Below are 23,457 nucleotides of genomic sequence, written 5' to 3'. Positions count from 1 at the left end.
CATAAATTACCAGTTTATGTCAGAAGATGGCAGTGTAGCTTTAATTTAAAAACGAACAGCATCTGATCAGTGTGCTCGTTTTTGAAAACAGACCTAAAATAGTATTTTAGAAAAAAAATGGCAATAAATCTAATTTTTTCGTGGTTTATGGAGTAGTAGTTTAAAATGTAGTGGTTAAGTGATGGTCGTAGTTTAGCCTTCGTTGATCCAGACGTCATGGTTTAGGCAGTAGTTGTTAAGTCATACAACCGGTACCAAAGGTACCCAGGGCCTAAGTTAGTGTCCACCCAGGTCTGTGGTACTAACTGCGCCACCCCGAGTGTGACCACACACAACTTACATGACTCCCAGCCAGCCACTGCAGACTGGAAGAGCAGTTTGTAAACTGCTAGTTCAACCATGCCATTTTAACTTATGGCAAAGCCTAAACCTCCATTAATATATATGTCATCCCTGAGGAAGGTCTATCAAGCCCTAAAGGCAAGGCACTGTATATTATTACGCAGATCATGTACTTTAATATCTCCTAACATTAAAACCCCCATATTGTAGTTTATACAGTGGCAAGGTACTTAAAGGGATCAAATCAATCGTGTTGTGACATTAAAACCAACTTAATGCCGAAGTCGAATTTAATGTCACCTTTAAGGAAAAGTAACTTTTAGAAAGTTGATAGTCTTGCCCAGTTAATCCTGTGGCCATTTATAGATGCTGCCCGCCACACAACCGTCTGCCCTCCCGGGAGTAGTGGTAATGCCTTCCAAGCACCGGAACAGTACAGGCCTGCTGCAATCAGAGGTGTTATCTCTCCCCTCACCGGTTGGCTGAAAAGGCAAGCTTCAAAGGATAAGCTGCCTTTGATGGCCAAATGGCACCCACATTCGAGAGGAGCTGTTCCTTTGTTCAGGCAGACAGGCTGGCGGCAGGAAGAGTAAGAGGAAACCAGTTGCCTAACCGTTTTTTTCTGTGGGGTGTAGCCCACAAGTAGCCACACACCACAGTGGGCTACTAAGCTTCCCACACCAAGAGAAGGGTTCAGACATCTTGGGAGTGTGCATAATAGTGTACTCTGGGATAGCAAAGATGCCACACCTAGCCAGAAGTTGTCATAAGGTGGCAGGGAACCCAGTAGCAAATTGGCTAGTGACCGCTTCATCCCCTGAGGGCACTTTCAGGGCAATATTATGGGGCACTCCAAGCACCCAGAAACTCAGATCACATCTGAACTGGAGGACTGTAAAAGGATTGCACTGCTGAACCTGCTGGCAAGAGAGGCTGCACCTGCTGCTCCTTTACTAGCAAAGAGAGGACAGTGCCTGTGGTGCTTGGCTCATTATAAAGTTGCCCCATAGTCCCAGACGGACAAGGTGAAGCCCAAGAGTCAGTCAGCTGACTCCCTGTCCCAGCACCAGGGACATAAAACCTGAAGTAGCTCATTCTGGCCAGTCAGAAGACACTTCCTTCGAATCACCGCTGATTGTCGACGGGAGCCAAGAAAACCCCTCCTCAGCACTCAAATGTTGCACCTGAGTCTGTCGGACCGGAGAGAGTCGTCTGAGTGCAGATTGATACCTAAAGAAAGACACCAGTCCTCACCAAAGGAAATCACTAGACTTACCTTGACTGGAGACCAGTAGGAACTGGTCTTCTGCTGGACCAAAGAGAACTTAGAGGGACATCAACTCCTGTGGCCCAAGTCACCTATCCTCAACCATGTACCGAGAAATAACCCCAGCAAGGGCCTTGTTAATCGTACAGGGCTCAAAGCATCTTTCAACATCCTCAGCAATCTGTAGCCTCAGCATCAGGACAACTCAGAACTAGACATGAGACTGCTTTAGTGACCAGGTTAACTGTCCAAATCCCCTCTGACCATCCCCCTGTCAAAATTGGTCCCCCAGTCTGTGCCAGAGTAGTCAAACACAACTCCCTAAAACTTTTAGGACGTTTCCAAAGTTTACGGTTACCAGTGCTTGTTTGCGCTTTTGACTAAAAAGCTGACATTTACGTTTTACATAAATACCTTTATCTCCAGAACCCTCTGGTTTAGTTGGCTCATTTGCTGTCTAAAAATTCATACAAATATAATCTATATTTATAAATTGCCATTGGATTTCTCTAGTATTGCGCATTTCTTATTCTGCTGTTTGGTGAATCTAAATGCTTTACACTAGTTCCTTTTGTTTAAGCCTAGCTGCTTGAAGCCTCAGTTATCCAGGGTTGAGTCAGTGGTTTTACAAAAGAGCCTAACTGGACCCAAGACTTTTTTGAGAGTATTATGTGGTGAGGTTGTACAACCCCACCATATAATATACCACAATCCTCACAGTTAGGAATATTGCAACGCCTGCTTTTAGACTAGGCATTATGTTTGATTTGTTACTTTTGTTTCTTTGTACACAATGTCACTGAAATTCTGCGCTTTAAAATGTAATTCTCTATCAATTAATCCTATGTACACCAGAGACAAAGTGAACCTAAACTGATATGCCATGAATATGTTGTCATTGATTACTTATATGAAACATCGATAGAAAAAACTTTAACTGTTAAGGATTCAAGCAAGCCGGGCCGAAGACGGCTGTAATGCCAGAAACTGGTCCCCGGAAGCTTGTTTCCTTCCCAGTGTAAGAATTGGCTTTTTAGTTTGGTTTGCCCTGTTCCCATCATGCACTGGGACAGGAACAGACTAATTTTCATATAGCCAAGGTTCTGAGCTGGGATGGTGCAGTGAGCTAAAAAACGGTGTTGGATCTAGCCCTGATCTCTGGACTGGGTGAGAGTATTCTGCTTAATTCAGAAACTCTGTCCATCACCACCCCTTGTTGTTAAATATTTTGTCCACCATAAGCGTGGAAGGGTATACTCAGATGTGAGTCCCTTGCTCATTGCACCATCAGGATTCAAGCAAGCCGGGCCGAAGACGGCTGTAATGCCAGAAACCGGTCCCCGGAAGCTTGTTTCCTTCCCAGTGTAAGAATTGGCTTTTTAGTTTGGTTTGCCCTGTTCCCATCATGCACTGGGACAGGAACAGACTAATTTTCATATAGCCAGGTTCTGAGCTGTGATGGTGCAGTGAGCTTAAAAACGGTGTTCGATCTAGCCCTGATCTCTTAACTGGGTGAGAGTATTCTGCTTAATTCAGAAACTCTGTCCATCACCACCCCTTGTTGTTAAATATTTTGTCCACCATAAGCGTGGAAGGGTATACTCAGATGTGAGTCCCTTGCTCATTGCACCATCAGGATTCAAGCAAGCCGGGCCGAAGACGGCTGTAATGCCAGAAACCGGTCCCCGGAAGCTTGTTTCCTTCCCAGTGTAAAAATTGGCTTTTTAGTTTGGTTTGCCCTGTTCCCATCATGCACTGGGACAGGAACTGATTAATATTCATATAGCCAGGTTCTGAGCTGGGATGGTGCAGTGAGGTAAAAAACGGTGTTGGATCTAGCCCTGATCTCTTGACTGTGTGAGAGTATTCTGCTTAATTCAGAAACTCTGTCCATCACCACCCCTTGTTGTTAAATATTTTGTCCACCATAAGCGTTGAAGGGTATACTCAGATGTGAGTCCCTTGCTCATTGCACCATCAGGATTCAAGCAAGCCGGGCCAAAGACGGCTGTAATGCCAGAAACCGGTCACCGGAAGCCTGTTTCCTTCCCAGTGTAAGAATTGGCTTTTTAGTTTGGTTTGCCCTGTTCCCATCATGCACTGGGACAGGAACAGACTCATTTTCATATAGCCAGGTTCTGAGCTGGGATGGTGCAGTGAGCTAAAAAACAGTGTTGGATCTAGCCCTGATCTCTTGACTGGGTGAGAGTATTCTGCTTAATTCAGAAACTCTGTCCATCACCACCCCTTGTTGTTAAATATTTTGTCCACCATAAGCGTGGAAGGGTATACTCAGATGTGAGTCCCTTGCTCATTGCACCATCAGGATTCAAGCAAGCCGGGCCGAAGACGGCTGTAATGCCAGAAACCGGTCCCCAGAAGCTTGTTTCCTTCCCAGTGTAAGAATTGGCTTTTTAGTTTGGTTTGCCCTGTTCCCATCATGCACTGGGACAGGAACAGACTAATTTTCATATAGCCAGGTTCTGAGCTGGGATGGTGCAGTGAGCTAAAAAACGGTTTGGATCTAGCCCTGATCTCTTGACTGGGTTAGAGTATTCTGCTTAATTCAGAAACTCTGTCCATCACCACCCCTTGTTGTTAAATATTTTGTCCACCATAAGCGTGGAAGGGTATACTCAGATGTGAGTCCCTTGCTCATTGCACCATCAGGATTCAAGCAAGCCGGGCCGAAGACGCTCGAAGAGTTGTGGGCACCAGCAACGAGGCATAGGTACAGAGGCATTTGGAAAGCGTGTGTGCATTGGTGCATGGAAAGGAATATGGATTTTGTGGAAGCTCCTATAGTGGATGTAGTTATTTTTCGGAGAGAGCAATATGAGAAGGGACTTAGTTACAGAACTTTGAATTGTTATAGGTCTGCAATTAAAGCAGGTCACAGTAAGGTAGATGGGAAGTGTGCAGGAAGTCATGTTTTGGCTATGCAGAATATTGAAAAGTATTAAATTAAAACATCCACCTTCACCAAGATATAATGTGTTGTGGTAAATTAGTTTAGTGTTATCTTTATTGATTTCCTTGCCAAGTAATACATTTTTGGACTTCAAGAGACTTTCAATGGAATTAACTTCATTACTGTGCTTGATTTCATGCCGCAGAGTATTGGATGTGAAGGCCTTGGAGGTAAGTAATAGGTTTTATGGTCCAGTTGAAGTTATGTTTTAAATAAGGAAAATAACTAAAAATATGTCAGAGACAGTATTTTATTCAAAATTTGAAAAGTTCAAGACCCTTTGTGTGGTAAGTTGTTTACAAGAGTATGAGTTTAGAATGAAGGAATTTAGATCAGACGGGGTAAGTCCATTGTTGATTTATTTTGCGAAACTGTTTTGTGCGGTGAGTTCTGCAACTATTGAAAGATGGGTCAAGTGGACAAAGGATCAAGCAGGATTTGATTTGCAAAGTTTTAAGACACATTAAACGAGGGGTGCGATGGCTATTAAAGCTTTTTGGATTGGTGAACGAATGGAAGAAATTATAAAAAGTGCTGCCTGGTTGAACACTAAGGTTTTTTCACAGCATTACTGTAAACCAATAGAGCATATGGCTAATGTTGTGTTGGAGGGCTCACAACATGCATAATGATAGCCTCCGGTCTTGTAATGAAATAGCGATTCTCCATTTGAAATGAAAAAGAGAATCTAGATTTCATTAAAGATAAGGAGGCTAGCATTACCCCGCACTCCGCGCCCTTGAGGTAAAAAAATATTTTAATTTAAAAAACACCAATAAATGTGGCAAATTAACAAGTCATGTGTTTATACATATTTTAATACGTTGAGTTGATTGCAAGATTTGTAAATTAACTGATCATTTATTTGTTATAGAAAATCATCAATAACACAGCATTACTATTGAAGGAAGTTTAGATAAGTGGAAGAAAAAGACGTCAGTTTATGGTTGAGCATCCGGGAAGTTCTAATCCTAGATTGTTAACTTTATTGTGATTTTATATGATTCTTTAAACTGCTACAGGAGTGGCCTTAAAAGGGTTAATACATAATACTAGCCTCTATGTCTTTAATGAAATCTAGATTCCATTCTCATTGCAAAAGGAGAAGTACCATTCTCACCTTTTCCGGGAGACAGTTGTCAAACTTCCGCAGAGACACCGTGCATATAAATACTTGGGTGCTGAAAAAAGAAGAACAAAACATGTTAAGTTATGCAGAGTTAATAAGTGCTGAACATGTCCCTAAACTGAGCTTCATGGGATTGTTCCACTAGGAGCCTCACTCAACTCATCCTTTTCTTATTGCTACCATTCCACTGTCTGCTGTTATGTGAAGAGTTAGTATTGCCTAAACGAATTGTAGCCCATGCGGTCTTCAAGCACATTGAAGCAAGGCAAATGACCATGCAAGATTAGATGGCCACCCAGAATGTCATAAGTAGGAGACACCAAATTGCTCTACCAAGCAGTTAATCGTGACCTGGCTCAAGGAAGGTAAAAGAGTTGATGGGCAGCCAAGGAGCATGTTACCTGTGGTGGCTCTGTGCCTGCAGTGGGCAAGTATGAAACAGCGCAAAACATAACCTAAGTATTGAGTCTTTCATGTAGAAACTTAGTGGCTTGTTCACAAACTACATTTGGTAGTATATGGAGTAGTCCTACTCACACAAAATGATATCCACAAAACTACACACAGATACTTCTGCCTCTCCTATCTTTTTTGTATGTAGAGCAGTCCACCAAAGTGGCGGAGATCTCCGCACTTATAAGCCTATGTTTTAGGCATAAATGTGGGAAGAACAAAGTGAGGTGGCTAGAAAATGGGGAATTTTTATTACAAAATGGAGAGGGGGTTATGGAAAAGTACGGAGGGATTCAGCGAGAGGCAGGCTTTTAAAAAATACAGGCTACTAAAGATTAAACCTATTGCTATTCACAAATTACTCTTCTAAAGTTACTACGGCCCTAAATGTGAAAAAACAGTAGTAAATGTACTGCATCCAGTATCGGAGTATGTCTAGCACTGCTCATGGCCATTCACAGGTAATATAACATACTCCCATAGAAAATAATAGAGCCAGGGAACTTGAAACAACACAAAAACAATCACGGGAGAAGCGTGTCCAAGGGAAAAATTATAGAGACCAGCGAGTGCTAATTCTCCCAAATATTTACTGCAAAAATGTATAAAGTTCTCAGGTCTAATATGTTGTAAGAGAACAATATACACAACAGAAGCCAAAGTACCTAGACACTAGTGAAAAAAGTCCTATTAATTAGGACGTAATCCCATCACCCACCAAGGTGGCATGCTTCATCGTCTGGGATTCTCGTCTTGGCGGGGACACCTAGCTCCGCCAACGGCTACAACCCCCTCACTGTGAGGGAGGAGCTCGGATGTTTTTGATTCCTATACTGAAAAGGATATACTAAAATCCATCAGAAAAGCTTTATTGGCTCACTCTCTGTGTCAGGATTAAAAACAGTATTCAAATATCAAGGAGAGAGAGAGGACTAGATAGCTAGTCCGTATCCCCAGGTTTATTATATGTAATCAAAAAGAGGACTAGCCTATTTGTAAATGGTACAGGACTCAGGACTGTATGAGGAACGGGGGAAAACTATTAAGTTTCTTTATGAAGACCTCACCCACCAACCTAGTTGGTGGCATGCTTCATCATTGGGCCCACCCAGTGACACCGAATGTGTCCCGGGTGTGCTTCTACGCCTGTGTGACAGCGGAGCTGGTGTTTTGCTGAGCATGCAGTGTGGGTGACGTGAAAGTGACAATTTAAAAGCTATGCAGTTGTCTCAGTTCCCGAGGGGGTAATTTTAATATCTGGGCCTCTGTTAGCGTTAAAAACAAGGCATATGGACGTTAGTGGAGTGAGTATTAGGAACTCCAACATCCGAGGTGTGGTCTACATGTTTCAGCCAGGCCTTTCTTAAAAACTGGCTTTCCTCAGGACCGAAAGTTATGTGAAGGTGCGATCTATAATTTAGGTGAGTATGTGCTCAAAAATGTGAAGCACGCGCTAAGGTGCTGTACGTGTGGGAGGGGGAGTCCCTCTCCAAGCATTACTGGACATACAACATGTATGACAAACAAACTTACAATGGAGAGTCTTAGCATAGTAACATAAATCACAAAAGTGCATGTTGCCGGTAGAATTTATTTATTTATTTATTATTACATTTCTTAAGCGCTAAGCTACCCGTAGGTTTTCCGGCGCTGGGTATATAAAACAATGTACCAGATGAGGAGGGAGTCAAATCAGTGAACTTACATATTAAAGAGCCAGGTCTTGATTCCCTTGCGGAAAGTCAGGAAGCACATTTCAGAACGCAAAGGAGGAGGTAAAGAGTTCCAAAGAGAGGGAGCCAGCAGAGAAAATGAGCGACCACCCATTTTTGCTTTCTTAATGCGTGGTATCCTGAACTTATTCTGGGTGGAAGACCTAAGTGTGCGCGGTGGAAGATATTGCTGCACCAGAATAGATAAATAAGGAGGAGCTTTTCCGGTCAGGATTTTATGCATAAAACATAAAGCCTTAAATTTGACCCTGCTCTCGATCCGCAGCCAGTGTAGGTTACGCATGTGGGAAGAGGCTGAGGATCTGGCGGGTAGATTACAAATAAGGCGAACAGCCATATTTTGTACTACCTGGTACTTCTTAGTGACCTCCTTACAGGCACCCAGAAGTAAGATGTTACCATAGTCCAGGCGTGAGATGACAAGAGCCTGGACCACTGATTTCAAGGTGTCAGCAGGCAGCATCCACGCGATTTTCCTAAGCCACCTGATGATGGTAGTACAGGTGGCAGAGACTTTCACGACGTGCTGCCTGAAAGACAATTGATTGTCCAGGAGGACCCCAAGGTTACGAGCAAAAGGAGTTGGAGTGGGAGAAGGGCCCATCTCCGGCGGCCAATGTTGTGGGCCCCAGAGCGAGATGTCAGAACCAAACAGAAGCAGTTCTGTTTTCTCCCCATTTAGTTTTAATTTGTGCTCCAACATCCATGCCGAAATCAGTTTTAGTCCAGCTTGAAGAGAGGAGAAAGGGAGGTGCTTGTTGGTGGAGAGAGAGTAGATGACTTGAGTGTCATCAGCGTAGGAATAAATAGAGAGACCTGCCTGTTCCGCCAAAAAAGCAAGAGGTCTCACATATAAATTAAAAAAAAGAGGACTGAGAATAGAACCTTGTGGGACACCGTGATTAGAGGGAAAAGTAGAAGAGACAGAAGTAGAGGAAAAAACTTGAAACGTGCGATTAGATAAAAAATTAGAGATCCAGGCCAGGGCAGCACCATCGACACCCACCTCTCTCAGGGTGGACAACAAGATGGAATGGGAGACGGTGTCGAATGCGGCACTCAGATCAAGCAAAATGAGTGCCACCGTCTCCCCGTTGTCCACTTTTTGCCTGATGGATTCTGACACACCAAGGAGAGTGGTTTCAGTCGAGAAGCCAGCCCTGAACCCGGATTGAGAGCCATGAAGAAAGTTAGAGGTTTCCACGTGAAAATTAAGCAGAGAGTTAATATGTTTCTCCAAAATTTTAGAAAAACATGAAAGTAATGAAATAGGACGAAAATTAGATGGGTTGTTAGGGTCTAAGTTGGCCTTTTTTAATAATGGGACCACCATAGCGTGCTTCCATTCGTTGGGCACGATAGCTTCAGAAAGGGAGGCATTCAAGACTTTCAAAATAATAAGGAGTAAGGTGGGATCCAGAGAGCTCAGGATTTGAGGGGGCATGGGGTCAAGCGGAGACCCAGATTTGATCTCCTGTAAATACTTTTCTAGAAGTGAAGGGGAAATGGGATCCCAAGCAAGAAGTTGGGAGGGCGTAGAAGTATGACAAGAAGGGGTGACAAGTGGGGGAGCACATGCAGGTATAACAACATGAGTGGACACAGCAGGAGAGGAATTAAAGGTGTCATAGATCTTCTCGATCTTTTCGACAAAGAAATTGGCCAGAGCTTCACACTGGGGGGTATCAAGAATGGGGGCCTTAGGTACAGTAGATGCCCCTGACAGCTCCTTCACGATTTTGAACAGGGCCTTAGGTCTATTTTGTGCCGTAAGGAGCGTGGTGTTTGCAAAGGAGGCTCTAGCACTATCACATGACATGTGGTAGGTTTTAAGAGCGGCCTTATATTCTGCTTTCTGACCATCATCATAATTGGAGCGCCATATGCGTTCCAGTTTTTTGCATTTAGATTTTTCTAGACGAAGGACGTCAGTGAACCAGGGAGCAGGTGGATGAAGAATATGTAGTTTGTTCTTTTGCACTGGAAGACAGGAATCCAAAGCATTAGTCAACCAACGTTTAACAGCAGGTAGCTCCTTGGTAGACAAGTTAGTGGACAATGGAAGCATGGAATTAGAGAGACACAGATTAAGTTTGTCTGTATCTAAGCGTTTCCAATTCCTACTGTCTTTATGGGGGTGAGTGGGCACGGAGGGGTTGGGGGAGGCCATTTCAATAGAAAAATTTACAATAAAATGGTCCGACCAGGGGACCTGCAATGAAGATTGATACGAGATGGTCGAAAGGTTAGAAATGATAGGATCTAAAAGGTTGCCGGCCTTATGAGTGGGGTCAGAATTGTGGAGATGGAGATCTAAAGCTGCCAGATCCTGTAAAAGACGTGTAGCAATGGTACACGAAGCAGAGTTAAAATGGATGTTAAGATCTCCAATAACCATAAAATTATTGGATTGTGCAAGGAGTGGGGCAACAAGATCCGGGAGGGAGGAAGGCCAGTTACTTGCTGCACCAGGGGGGCGATAAATCAGCGTGCCGGTCAGAGTGAAGTGTGGGGTAAGTGATAACTTAAACAGACCAGCTTCACAATTAGGGAACTCAAGGTCTTCCCATTTACAGGAGAATTCTCTCCTGAAAATGATGGCAATTCCCCCACCCTCTTTAAGAGGCCGGTTTCGCCCAACGTAGGTGTAATCATTGGGGAGAGCCATGGCGATGTCAGGGCCAGAGCTGTCATTTAACCATATTTCCGTTAAAAACATGGCAGCTGGGCTAACTGTCTGTAGAAGATCGAAAATATCTCTCTTGTGTTTTGCGAGAGAACGACAGTTAATACTAATAAATTTCAAGAGGGGACCGGAATTGAGTGATTTAGAAGGGGGAGTACTGCGCCGGGGAGCAGGATTCCAAAAGGTAGAAGACATAGAGTCTATCCGCGAGGAACAGGATTCCAGTGAAATATTGCAGGAAGGACATGAAGTTGGAGCATTGTGACAGTTAAACACAAGGTGCGAAGTACAAGGGAGTCCCCGCAGCCGCAGTAGAGCAGTACGGGAATACGTGACACCATTTGGGGCATCAGGACTGAGCCCTGGGCCCGTACTGGCGCGGACGGGCGCAGACGGGCTTGACTTGTGCGCGACTTCGGCGCGAAGTCGGCGCTCCCGCTGCGCTCATCCGCTGCGCTCGTCCGCTGCGCTTCCTCCATTCCCTCATGAAGTACCAAGGGAGAGGCACCACTAGACCGCTCACCTGCAAGAACTAGCGCAGGGCGGAAGTGGTGTCAACCTCCAGGAAGTGCGCACCTCGGACTGGTCCTGCGCAACAAACGGCACAAGCCAGGGCGGACCGGGACCACGAGGGCAATCAAGTGCAGGAAATGCGAGTATTGCATACAAAAGGTAAGAATGAGCGTTAAAAGTGATCAGTCCGGCGCGCTTTTAAAATCAGCCGCGGACTTTAAGAGTGGATGTGCAAATAGGCAAGTTATTTAAAATTTCATCATTAATGCTTTTAAAATCAGCAAAGGTACAAGCTTGAAACAATATGGCAATACAGCGTCCAACACACACACCGCCACCTGTACACTGTAATCGTTACTGGGGCCGGGAGCATAGGCGCCGATTTAAATAATAGAGCGGGCTCGGCACCACTAGACCGCTCACCTGCAAGAACTAGCGCAGGGCGGAAGTGGTGTCAACCTCCAGGAAGTGCGCACCTCGGACTGGTCCTCCGCAACAAACGGCACAAGCCGGGGCGGACCGGGACCACGAGGGCAATCAAGTGCAGGAAATGCGAGTATTTCATACAAAAGGTAAGAATGAGCGTTAAAAGTGATCAGTCCGGCGCGCTTTTAAAATCAGCCGCGGACTTTAAGAGTGGATGTGCAAATAGGCAAGTTATTTAAAATTTCATCATTAATGCTTTTAAAATCAGCAAAGGTACAAGCTTGAAACAATATGGCAATACAGCGTCCAACACACACACCGCCACCTGTACACTGTAATCGTTACTGGGGCCGGGAGCATAGGCGCCGATTTAAATAATAGAGCGGGCTCGGCACCACTAGACCGCTCACCTGCAAGAACTAGCGCAGGGCGGAAGTGGTGTCAACCTCCAGGAAGTGCGCACCTCGGACTGGTCCTCCGCAACAAACGGCACAAGCCGGGGCGGACCGGGACCACGAGGGCAATCAAGTGCAGGAAATGCGAGTATTGCATACAAAAGGTAAGAATGAGCGTTAAAAGTGATCAGTCCGGCGCGCTTTTAAAATCAGCCGCGGACTTTAAGAGTGGATGTGCAAATAGGCAAGTTATTTAAAATGTCATCATTAATGCTTTTAAAATCAGCAAAGGTACAAGCTTGAAACAATATGGCAATACAGCGTCCAACACACACACCGCCACCTGTACACTGTAATCGTTACTGGGGCCGGGAGCATAGGCGCCGATTTAAATAATAGAGCGGGCTCGGCACCACTAGACCGCTCACCTGCAAGAACTAGCGCAGGGCGGAAGTGGTGTCAACCTCCAGGAAGTGCGCACCTCGGACTGGTCCTCCGCAACAAACGGCACAAGCCGGGGCGGACCGGGACCACGAGGGCAATCAAGTGCAGGAAATGCGAGTATTGCATACAAAAGGTAAGAATGAGCGTTAAAAGTGATCAGTCCGGCGCGCTTTTAAAATCAGCCGCGGACTTTAAGAGTGGATGTGCAAATAGGCAAGTTATTTAAAATTTCATCATTAATGCTTTTAAAATCAGCAAAGGTACAAGCTTGAAACAATATGGCAATACAGCGTCCAACACACACACCGCCACCTGTACACTGTAATCGTAGAATTGTGCATAATATGCGGTAAAATTGAGGCAAATGGTGTAACCCTACTGGTGGTGCGGTTTAAGTGAATTACCGAAATATGCGCTGGTATGTGTGGTAGGCTAAATGTCGTAAGCAGACACACAAGTTAAAAGTGGATACACTTGAGGGGTATCCTTATGCTAGCATTTTCCTGCAAATGCCCCTATTGAGATATCCGGCAGAGGTGTTGACCTTGTAATGAGAAGGGGAGGGGCCCATGGGCCGTTAGAACCTGTAAAGGAAAGAAAGGCTTACACCCTCAAAGTTGAGTTTTAGTGCTCTACTTACGACTCTGTTGGTCAAGACTCTTTAGAAACCTGTTATGCTGTCGCGGATCTCCGTGGGAAATGATCCCAGAGGCGCCGGTGTTTAAGTATCCTGTCCGGCAAGCTCAGGTGTGGCTGATTTCCTCATGGTGGGAGTAGCATCACTAGAAGGGGGAACATAGAAGAGAGACTACGCGGCGTGGTGGGCGGGGTGCGCGTTGTCAAGGGAACAGGGCAATGCTAATGCACTGTGTGATGGTGCACGCGTGAGGGCGTCGTGCGCATAGTCAAGGAGACAGAGACACATTTAACTGTGTGTGAAAGACGAGGATACATGCGCGCATTGGTGTCGTGCATGGAACCAGAGCGCCAGAGTGCACTCTGGGACCTGAGCGTTTAAATAAATGAAATCTAAGATATGTGATTGGGGGCTAAAGCGCAGTGTTCTAATGGCGCTCACAGACTGGGACCATATATTAATGACATCAATAATAGATGTCTGGCAGAGAGCACAAAGGGGTCATGTCTTCATAGGAGACCCCGTTCTAGTTCGTCAAAGAGATGTGTGTTTGACTTTTAGGAAGCACCATGGGATGGAGTCATTCAATCCCTGATGTCGGATGGGTAAACTGTAGATCCAGCGTTGTTCCTTAGTGAGAAGAGTTTTTTCATTGTCGCGTTGGTTGTGATCGTATTGTTCAAACACTGTCCATGTCATGTCATTGGGAGTGTGACAGTGTTGTAAATAGTGGTCAGAGAGTCTGCTGATGTTCTTTTTGCATCTTATGGTGCTGCGATGCTCGACCACTCTGGTTCTGACCTTTTGCGTCGTCATTCTCAAGTAGCGAAGGCCACATGGGCATGTGATGAGATAAACTACGTTAGTTGAATTACAATTTGTATGGTGTGACTTTGTCCAGACTTTGCCTGGTTCCAGATTGAGTGTCTTGGAATGTTCAGTTAAGTGGCACACACTACAGTTGTTGCATGAGTAGTGTCCTGTGATTTTGGGGAGACTCCCATGTGTTCAAAATGGTATTGGATGTTGGTTTGGGCGTTGTCCTGGGACGTGTGGACACTAGTTGGTCGTACGTTTATATGCAAAACGGGGTTCCTCCAATTGTCTGGGTCGGAATTTATGATGCGCCAATGTTGGCGAATGATGCTGGAGACCTGGTTGGATGCGACGTTGTATGTGGTGGTCAGTTTCTTTGACCACCGTTTCTAGAAGGGCTTCTCTATTCTGATTGCGTGCCCTCTTTTTGGTTTTCTCAATGATTTTCCTGGGGTAGCCTTGTTCCTGTAATCTAGAAGCAAGGGCAGCCGATTGTTTTTTGTAATCCGTAAGTTGGCTGCAGTTCTTGCGTATGCGTAGGAATTGTCCGAAGGGGAGGTTTTCCCTTAGGGGTCTGAGGTGAAAGCTGTCGAAGTGCAGCAATGAGTTCCTGGCAGTTGGTTTGTAATAGGTATTGGTTGTGAGGGGGAACATCCATGACAACGTAGTCAAAACACCACGCTGCCATTACCACGCGCCTTTTACAACGCAAGTCGTTACCATAACTTGCGCTGGAGGGTGCTCTAGACTAAGGAATAGTAGATTTACTATTCCAATACCTTCCCTACTGTACGTAGGCTGGTGTTGGAATAGTAAATCTTACTATTCCTAAGTCCAGCACCCTACAGCGCAAGTCGTGGTAACGACTTGCGTTGTAAAACCTGCGTTGTGATGTACTGCGATATAAAAAATCACGTTGTAACATACAACCGGTTGTGAGGGTACCTCGGCTGTGATGTTAAAGTCAAGTAATGCCAGTGTTGTGGTACTGGATGTGCTAGTGAACCGTAGGTATGGGTCACGGTTGTTAAGCCATGTTAAGATTAGTGTTAATGTGTCTGGTGTGCCTTCCCAGATCATAAAGATGTCGTCCATGCAGCAACGCCACACTTTGATGTTTGCTGAGTGTGGGTTGGTAGTGGACGACATATGTCTCTGCTCAAAATGATAGACATAGAGTCCCGCTACACTGGGGGCAAAATTGATTCCCATTGATGTGCGTTAATTTGTAAGTAGAAGGCACCCTCATACTCAAAGTAATTTTCTTTAAGTGCAAGTGTGGCACACTTGAGGACGAATTCCCTGGGGGTATGATATATCTATGATTTATGCTACTATGCTAAGACTCTCCTCTGTATGTTTGTTTGTCATACATGTTGTATGTCCAGTGATGCTTGGAGAAGATATCCCCCTCCCACACGTACAGCACCTTAGCGCTTGCTTCACATTTTTGATCACATACTCACTTAAAGTATAGATCGCACCGTCACATAACTTTCGGTCCTGAGGAAAGCCAGTTTTAAAGAAAGGTCTGGCTGAAACATGTAGACCACACCTTGGATGTTGGAGTTCCTAATACTCACTCCACTAAAGTCCATATGCCTTGTTTGTAACGCTAACAGAGGCCCAGATATTAAAATTACCCCCTCGGGAACTGGGACCACTGCATAGCTTTTAAATTGTCACTTTCACGTCACCCACATTGCACACTCAGCAAAATACTAGCTCCGCTGTAATACAGGCGTAGAAGCACACCCGGGTCACATTCAGTGTCACTGGGTGGGCCTGATAATGAAGCATGCCACCAACTAGGTTGGTGAGTGAGGGCTTCATAAAGAAAAGTCATAGTTTTTCCCCATTCCTCATACAGTCCTGAGTCCTGTACCATTCACAAATAGGCTAGTCCTCTTTTTGATTACATATAATAAACCTGGGGATACGGACTAGCTATCTAGTCCTCTCTCCTTGATAATTGAATACTTTAGGCAGCGCACAGCTGCGAGAGCCTCTCTCATACCTGCACATCCACCATGGCAGAAAACCATTGTTTAGGCTATAATGAAAACAATATCAGCAAAATCCTTGCAAACCCCTCCTTTCTGGTAGACTTTAATATTTCCAACACCATAGCACAAACCACAGACTAGAGTACCCTAACAGAGAAAAATCGCAATCGAATCAGAACCATTCTACATGGCCTTATATTGTCAGAATACCTCCGTACTAAAACAGCCCCTAGAGGGCTCCTCGTTACCAACGCCCCAAGGATTTTCCTGGAATATGCCACCTTCAGGAGAGACTGGGCACAAATCGCCTGGCACTGCACCAGGGATTGGCTGGTGCTGATCATCAAAACGGCCAAACGTCTGTCAGAGGCAATGATAATTGACATCCAAGCAATAGAGAGCCATTTCAAAACCACCATCGCCTCATACAAGAAGAAGCTTGATGACCAGAACAAAGAAATGACAGATTACAAGGAGTACTTAACACAAGACAAAATAACGAAATTTCGGAAGGACCTTAAGACATTTTCCTATGTGAAAACATATTCGTACACAGACAACAACTTTGCATCCCCCAGCAAATCTGGCAAATCCAGTGATACATCAGGAGACAACAGCACAATATCCAGTGACTCTAGCACTGGCTCATCCAAACAACGAGGAAGAGGACGCCAGCAACCACAATGGCAACAACCCTGGCACGGACCACAAAAAGGACCAGCTTATGGACCACCACCTTGTGCACCACCGCAGAATCCATACTTTGGCTGGCCACACATGTACCAGCTAGGCCCACCACCTTTCTTGCAAGGCAACACCAGGCAACCTTTTTTAGGACAGGGCCGGAGGTCATGGGGCAGAAGAAGACACAACCAACAGGTGCACTGGGCAGAAGACGAGAACCAAGTGAGGGCGAACAGCCGCAACAAGACACGGGAACAGCAACGAGACACAAGTCAACAATGACCAACGACTTGCCAACTACCCTGGTATTCAACCTATCCAGCACTCTATTAACAACCATGGAAACAACAGTCCTCAAGAAAGGCCTATCCTTCATCCCAACCACTAAACTGGACAAATTCAAACAACACGTAGAACTGGCTGAGGTCTTCAGAAAGCTTAAACTGAAGGCCTTCTTCAAAAAACCAAGAACAAACGATGACAACCCCTCTGACAACATCAATGAGACAGGTCTGAAACTAAAATCTATCTTCAGACCCCCTCCAATCAGTGTCCCAGCTGAAATAGCCACGTTCGAACAAGCCGTCTACCATGATATAGAGAAACTCAACTCTATCAGGACCTTCAACAACCTCTCCAGAGACCGGGAGACCATCAGAAGTCTACATGACAACCCTTCCCTTCTCATCAAGCCAGCTGACAAGGGTAGAGGCATTGTACTATTAGACAAAACAGATTATGACAATGAATTCCGCAGACTATTCAGCGACAGACGCAACTATAAACAACTGAGGAATGATCCCACGACAACCCTACAAGCAACCATCCACACCCCGGTAAATGACGCCAGTGAAGCACATCACATATCTAAACAAGAAGCTGTTTTTCTGTGCACCAAAAATGCTAACGTACCATACTTATATACCGTCCCCGAGGTACACAAAGGCATAATTCCACCCCCGGGACGTCCCATCGTCTCTGGGATTAATTCCCTTCTAGAACCACTGTCTAGATACTGTGAACACCTCCGTAACCCTCTGGTCCAACAAACACCAACCTACATAAAAGATGGGATTCCTCGCCTGTCCGTTTGTTGCTGTGGGCTGCTTCCTTCACCTGTGGATTCCTGTTCTCATCGGCAGCTCCTCGCCGGACCCGCTCCGCGGATCCCGCTTCGCGCCAAGGGGAGAGGCACACTGTGTCTGGAGGGGCTCTGCTGCTGCACTTCTGCTTGGACAAAGGCAAGTTCAGGGCTGCGAGCGGACCCGCAGGGACTCAAAGTTCCAGGAGTCCCTGCGTGAGGTCAACCCACAACACCTGGGTCGCTCTCCCTGACTGCCCCGCCCTAGCACTAAAAGCAGCTTTCAATCTCCACGTCGTGGGATTCCTCGCCTGTCCGTTTGTTGCTGTGGGCTGCTTCCTTCACCTGTAGATTCCTGTTCTCATCGGCAGCTCCTCGCCGGACCCGCTCCGCGGGTCCCGCTTCGCGCCGAGGGGAGAGGCGCACTGTGTCTGGAGGGGCTCTGCTGCTGCACTTCTGCTTGGACAAAGGCAAGTTCAGAGCTGCGAGCGGACCCGCAGGGACTCAAAGTTCCAGGAGTCCCTGCGTGAGGTCAACCCACAACACCTGGGTCGCTCTCCCTGACTGCCCCGCCCCCCGCCCTAGCACTAAAAGCAGCTTTCAATCTCCACGTCGTGGGATTCCTCGCCTGTCTGTTTGTTGCTGTGGGCTGCTTCCTTCACCTGTGGATTCCTGTTCTCATCGGCAGCTTCTCGCCGGACCCGCTCCGCGGGTCCCGCTTCGCGCCGAGGGGAGAGGCGCACTGTGTCTGGAGGGGCTCTGCTGCTGCACTTCTGCTTGGACAAAGGCAAGTTCAGGGCTGCGAGCGGACCCGCAGGGACTCAAAGTTCCAGGAGTCCCTGCGTGAGGTCAACCCACAGCACTTGGGACGCTCTCCCTGACTGCCCCGCCCCCCGCCCCACCTCCCCCTTTATTACTGTACTGTGACACCGCTGCGCGGGAGGGCGCCGGGAGAAGCCCGGGACAAGGGCGGGACCGTCTGTGGCCGTCCGGGGCCATCGGAGGCCGGGCTGGGCCCACACTCTTTCGCCTGTATCTTCCTTACCTTAGCTGGACTGTGCTCAGGACCCGGCTATGCCATCTCCGGCCCTAAGTGAAACTCCCTCTAGGGCTGGGGGTAGTAACACTGGTACGCTAGATAATTACTTCAAATCAGCGAAGGGGGAAGGGGGAAAGGAAAGTTCCCTTGAGAAGCGTAGGGCAGACCGCCGCCGCTCCATCGAAAATATGAAAAACAGACCTCTTGGCGACATAATTCCCTACCCTATCTCCCAAGGAGAAAGCCCCTGTTTTGGTAGCCAGGATTTATCTACCCAAGAGGGTGTCCCCCTACTACTACGGGATACTATCCCTGACCCCGCTATACTCCCTGAACAGACCATGGAGGCCATTCAACCCCTAACTGCTAACAGTATGACTGTCGATTTGGTCACCCAAACACCCCCGGCAGCTAAAGCTAGGAAAAACAAGCCCAAGCAAATTGTTGTGGCGGAGGTACATGGTCCTCCACCCAATAAGCGCAGAAGAAAGACGAGGGGGGGCCAGGGAAGGACCAAAATTCCCCACTCAGACTTTGGGAAAAATTATAAACCAGCACACACCCCAAACAGGCTTATACAAAAGGTGCCTGTAGTCGCTTCCCCCAAGGGCACTAACATGACCTCTGCAGTTGCCAATAGTGACATAGGGGCCAATCTACCCAAAATAGTGCCCCCCGCCACATCTCTGGGGAACATTGAATTTCTACTAAAATCACTCTTACTGCCGATCAGTGAGAGCTTAAAAAAAGTAGAGATCAGGCTCACAATCCTAGAAGCCACCCTAACTAGTTTGAGTACCACGGTCAGTAAGCAGACAAAAGCCGCAGGGCCCAATCTTCCTACAGGGACCCCCACCCATCCAGAAAAACCTCCTCCCAACGCAGGACCCATTCAGGGTGCTACTGTTGCTGCCTCTTTGCAACCACTTATGTCCATCCAAGTCCCAGTTCCATCGAACATACCTAATACTATGCCTCCCCAGATAGTAGCTCCAGTTTCTCATAGTTCAGTTCCAGGCATAAATCGCAGGGCCCTACCAAACGTAAGTACTTCACCCCCTCCGCCGGTAAAGCTTGATCACAGACCCCGGAGACCGGACTTGCCCCCGGAAGCGAACAACTTTATGGTGGTATTAGCGGGTGCCCCCCCTCTTGAAATGGGTGAAAATGAAAATTTCCTGTCACTTAAGAAGAAAGTCATCAAGTGGCTTAATTGGAACAGACCCTTACCGCCCCAGTTTAATAACGAGATCATCATGGTCAGAAGGGTACCATGGCTGGGGAGGACAAAGAAAACAATTGTAGGGGATTGCATCATGGTGTCCTTTCGAGATCCGGGCACTGTTCTGCATATTTGCTCAGGGTCAAACAGATCACTGGACTCCACTATACAGTCATTGCCAGTCTCCTTCTTCTTCCCCCCCACCCGTATGCACTACGAGCCAGCACAAGGCAATTGGACAAGGGTAGAACGGAGACACAGGTATAAGGAACACGTGGCACGCCCAGTTTACCAACCGCCGGACACTCCCTTTTTTCATTACAATCGTTTTAATTGTTTGGGTGGGTTGGACGGGGTTGATTGACTGTCTTCAAACCCAGCCCTTAGCTATGTGACCCCGGATACTGACCGATGGGCTGTCATCGAGGTAGTGGGATCTACTGCTGACAATGTCCCCGGTGGAGCAAACGTGGAGGTATCTGGGGTTGCTCCCCCGGACACTTCTTCTTCTGCAACCCCTACTACTGAGCACCTGAGACTTATCTGGTGGAACGTGGCCGGACTTGCCACCAAGTTGCTCACCCCAGACTGGACAGCATACATTGAGACTGGGGATGTTTGCATGTTCCAGGAGACCTGGGCAAGGGAGGAATACACACACCAGGGATATCAGTCATTCTCTATCCCGCTAGGTGGGAGGGCAAGGGTCGCCCTTCTGGTGGACTAACTACGTGGGTGGCATTCCATCTAGGGTGCGAGGCCCAACGCTTATTGGTGCCATCTGACGATATTCTTGTGGTCCTACTGTCCTGGCCGAATCAAGCAAAACTTGTCCTAATTAACATCTACTCAAGGCCAGTGGGAGTTGCCAGGGAGTCATCCACCATTGATGAACTCTCAGCTTATCTAGCTGAAATATCAGGAGAGCTACCCTACATAGTGGGGGGGGGGGGGGGGGGGGGGGGGGGGACCTACATTCTCATTTTGAGCCGCTGCCAGGCCTTCTAGATGGATTCCCGATGGAAGAGGAGACTAGGTGGTTAGTACCTCCCGTAGAAGCCTCTCCCCCAAAGGCATGGACCCCCGTAGCATTGCAGATCACAGCCCTCACCCTAAAATTCGGAATCAGAGCCTGTAATGGGCGTGCCAGCTCAGACGTACCCAGTAGAACCACCTACAATAGAGTAGGAAGAGAATCCCGACTGGATTACGTTTTGGTACAGATAGTGAATTGGCCCACTATCAAGGATTTTAGGGTGACTGAAAGGTTAGACAGTGATCACAATGCTTTAGAACTTGATCTTATCCATCCTGGCCTTCAAACCCCTGCAACTACGAGTGAGGGAAAGAAACCTGAACTTCTACTGGCCAACAACAGAAGAAGAATCAGGTGGGAAAACATAGCCTCGAGTCAGGAGAAGCTGCTGAAGCTTTATGCAGGATTAATCCCTATTCTAGAGAGAGTAGGAGACTTAGCCATCGGGGTGGGCAATAAAGATACACTAGGTAAATTACACCAGGCACATGAGGACCTCATAAAGGGTGCCGCCCCCATCCTATTCAGTAACGTACAAAACTCGAAGAGGGGGCAGGTACACAAATCCTCGTGGTACAATAAAGCCTGCAAAAAGGCAAAGGAAGAACTCCTTAGAAATATTAAGGAGGGCCAAGGAGGAGAGAAGGTAAGAGAAAGTAGACGGGTATATGAAAAACTCCTGGCCCATGCTAAAACTGAATGGGAGGAGAATCAATGGGAGGAGATAAATAATTCCCTTGTGAAAGGAGACCACAGGACGTTCTGGAGAGTAGTGAATGGGGGGTCGGGGAATCTCCACTCAGCTATTGAGCCTAACATCGCACCAGGGGTATGGCAGACCCACTTCCAATCCCTTTATAGCTCTGAGTTGGGAGAAGCCACGAATGATGCTGGGGGTGGCCAGGCAGTATATGAGGGGGAACCAATAACAGTGGGAGAGGTTAGGGCAGCAATAGCAGGTCTGACATCGGGTAAGGCGCCAGGATTGGACGGTTTACCTGGGGACTTGTTCAAGCAGGAACCCGACGTCTGGGCCCCCTACCTTGCCGTTCTGTTTAACTGAGTTTTGAGCGGCATGGAGGTTCCAAGCACTTGGCTGGGGGCAGATGTGGTTCCCATATATAAGAAGGGCTCGCCCCTGCTCCCAGCCAACTATAGGCCAATCAGCCTAATTGATGTACCACAGAAGTTGCTTGGAAGGGTATTGCTGAATCGACTGCAGGAGTGGGAGGAAGAAACGGGTGTCCTTAGCCCCTATCAGGCAGGATTCAGAAAGGGGGTTTCAACAGTGGACCAGGTTTTTAGATTGAATATGATCTATTGGAGGTCAGCGATATTCGATGGCGGCAGCTTATACACAATATTTGTGGATCTGAGGGCTGCCTTCGACTTGGTGCCCAGAGGTAAACTTTGGAATGTCCTGTCAGAGATGGGTGTACCCGCGGACATTTTGATAATCTTACAGAGATTACACTACAACAACTATGCCCGAGTGAGGTGCGGGAAGTCAGGGGAGCTGACGGACAGATTTCCCGTTGACAGGGGGGTTAGGCAGGGCTGTGTGCTTGCACCGACCCTGTTCTGCCTCTTTGTCAACGGGGTAATCGCCCACCTGAATGGTACTGAAAACACTGATGCCCCAAAATTGAACGGCAGCAGGCTGCCTGCAATTATGTTTGCAGACGACACCCTGCTCCTGTCCAAAACCCCAATGGGGATTCAGCGGATTCTTGACTCTTTTGTGGCCTTTTGTACAGATAGGGGTCTAGAAATTAACTCCGCAAAAACTAAATTTATGGTCCTGAATCCTAGTCAGAAATTGCGCCCGAACCCACTACTGGGAGCGTCAAGGCTAGAGAGAGTCTCCACCTTTGAATATCTAGGTGTAACCTTGAATGAGACTATGTCATGGGGGCCACATCAGACTAGAGCTAACCTCAAATTAGTGCAGACCACTGGGGGCATTGTGCGGATGATGAAGAGCTCGACATACCGGCCTTTGGGACCGCTCATACAGATCTATAAAGCACAGGCTAGGGGCGCCACTATGTATGGGGCGGAATTGTGGGGACACACATCAACTCGTAGTCTGTCGGCAACTGAGAACAACTTCATTAGACAGATAGTTGCACTTCCGGCCAGCACCCCGCTCCTTCCTCTTAGGCTAGATCTGGGACTGAGACCAATAGCTGATGAAATAGGTCTCAGACCCATAGTCTTCTGGCGAAGACTGTGGAGTGGTGAAGAACTATCTGCTTATGGGGCGGAACTGAGTGAGCTCCTAACTCATCCCAAAGCTTCACAAATCCCCTGGGTAAAATACATCCAAAAATCATGCACAACACTGGGGTTCCCTGATCTCTGGTCTGACCCTGCAAACGCCTCATTAAACATCCCACGCAGAACTTTGGTTAAGGTCTACCACGACCAGAAACTATCAACTGCCATGGACGTCCAGCGTGAGGGATCATTAACATCTGCATTCATGCTGAGCAAGGACTCATATAGGCTGGAAAGGGTCTTGGACGCTATGTCCCCCGTGTTGGCCAGGAAGCTGTTTCTCCCATGGAGATATGG

General features: G+C 47.1%; 1 protein-coding gene across 1 annotated transcript in view; it reads right to left on the bottom strand.

The window, feature by feature from the left end:
• NT5C (5', 3'-nucleotidase, cytosolic) overlaps window positions 1-23,457 on the bottom strand; it is a 432,783-nt gene that overhangs the window by 171,885 nt on the left and 237,441 nt on the right. Inside the window, exon 3 of the mRNA XM_086928753.1 lies at window positions 5,701-5,761. Coding sequence (XP_086784879.1) covers window positions 5,701-5,761 — 61 coding nt within the window. The remainder of the gene's footprint in view (window positions 1-5,700; window positions 5,762-23,457) is intronic.

Source organism: Lissotriton vulgaris, chromosome 7 (assembly GCF_964263255.1).
Source record: "Lissotriton vulgaris chromosome 7, aLisVul1.2, whole genome shotgun sequence".
Lineage (NCBI taxonomy): Eukaryota > Metazoa > Chordata > Amphibia > Caudata > Salamandridae > Lissotriton > Lissotriton vulgaris.
The sequence above is the reverse complement of the archived record's forward strand: the minus strand, read 5'-3'. Positions and strand labels throughout refer to the sequence as shown.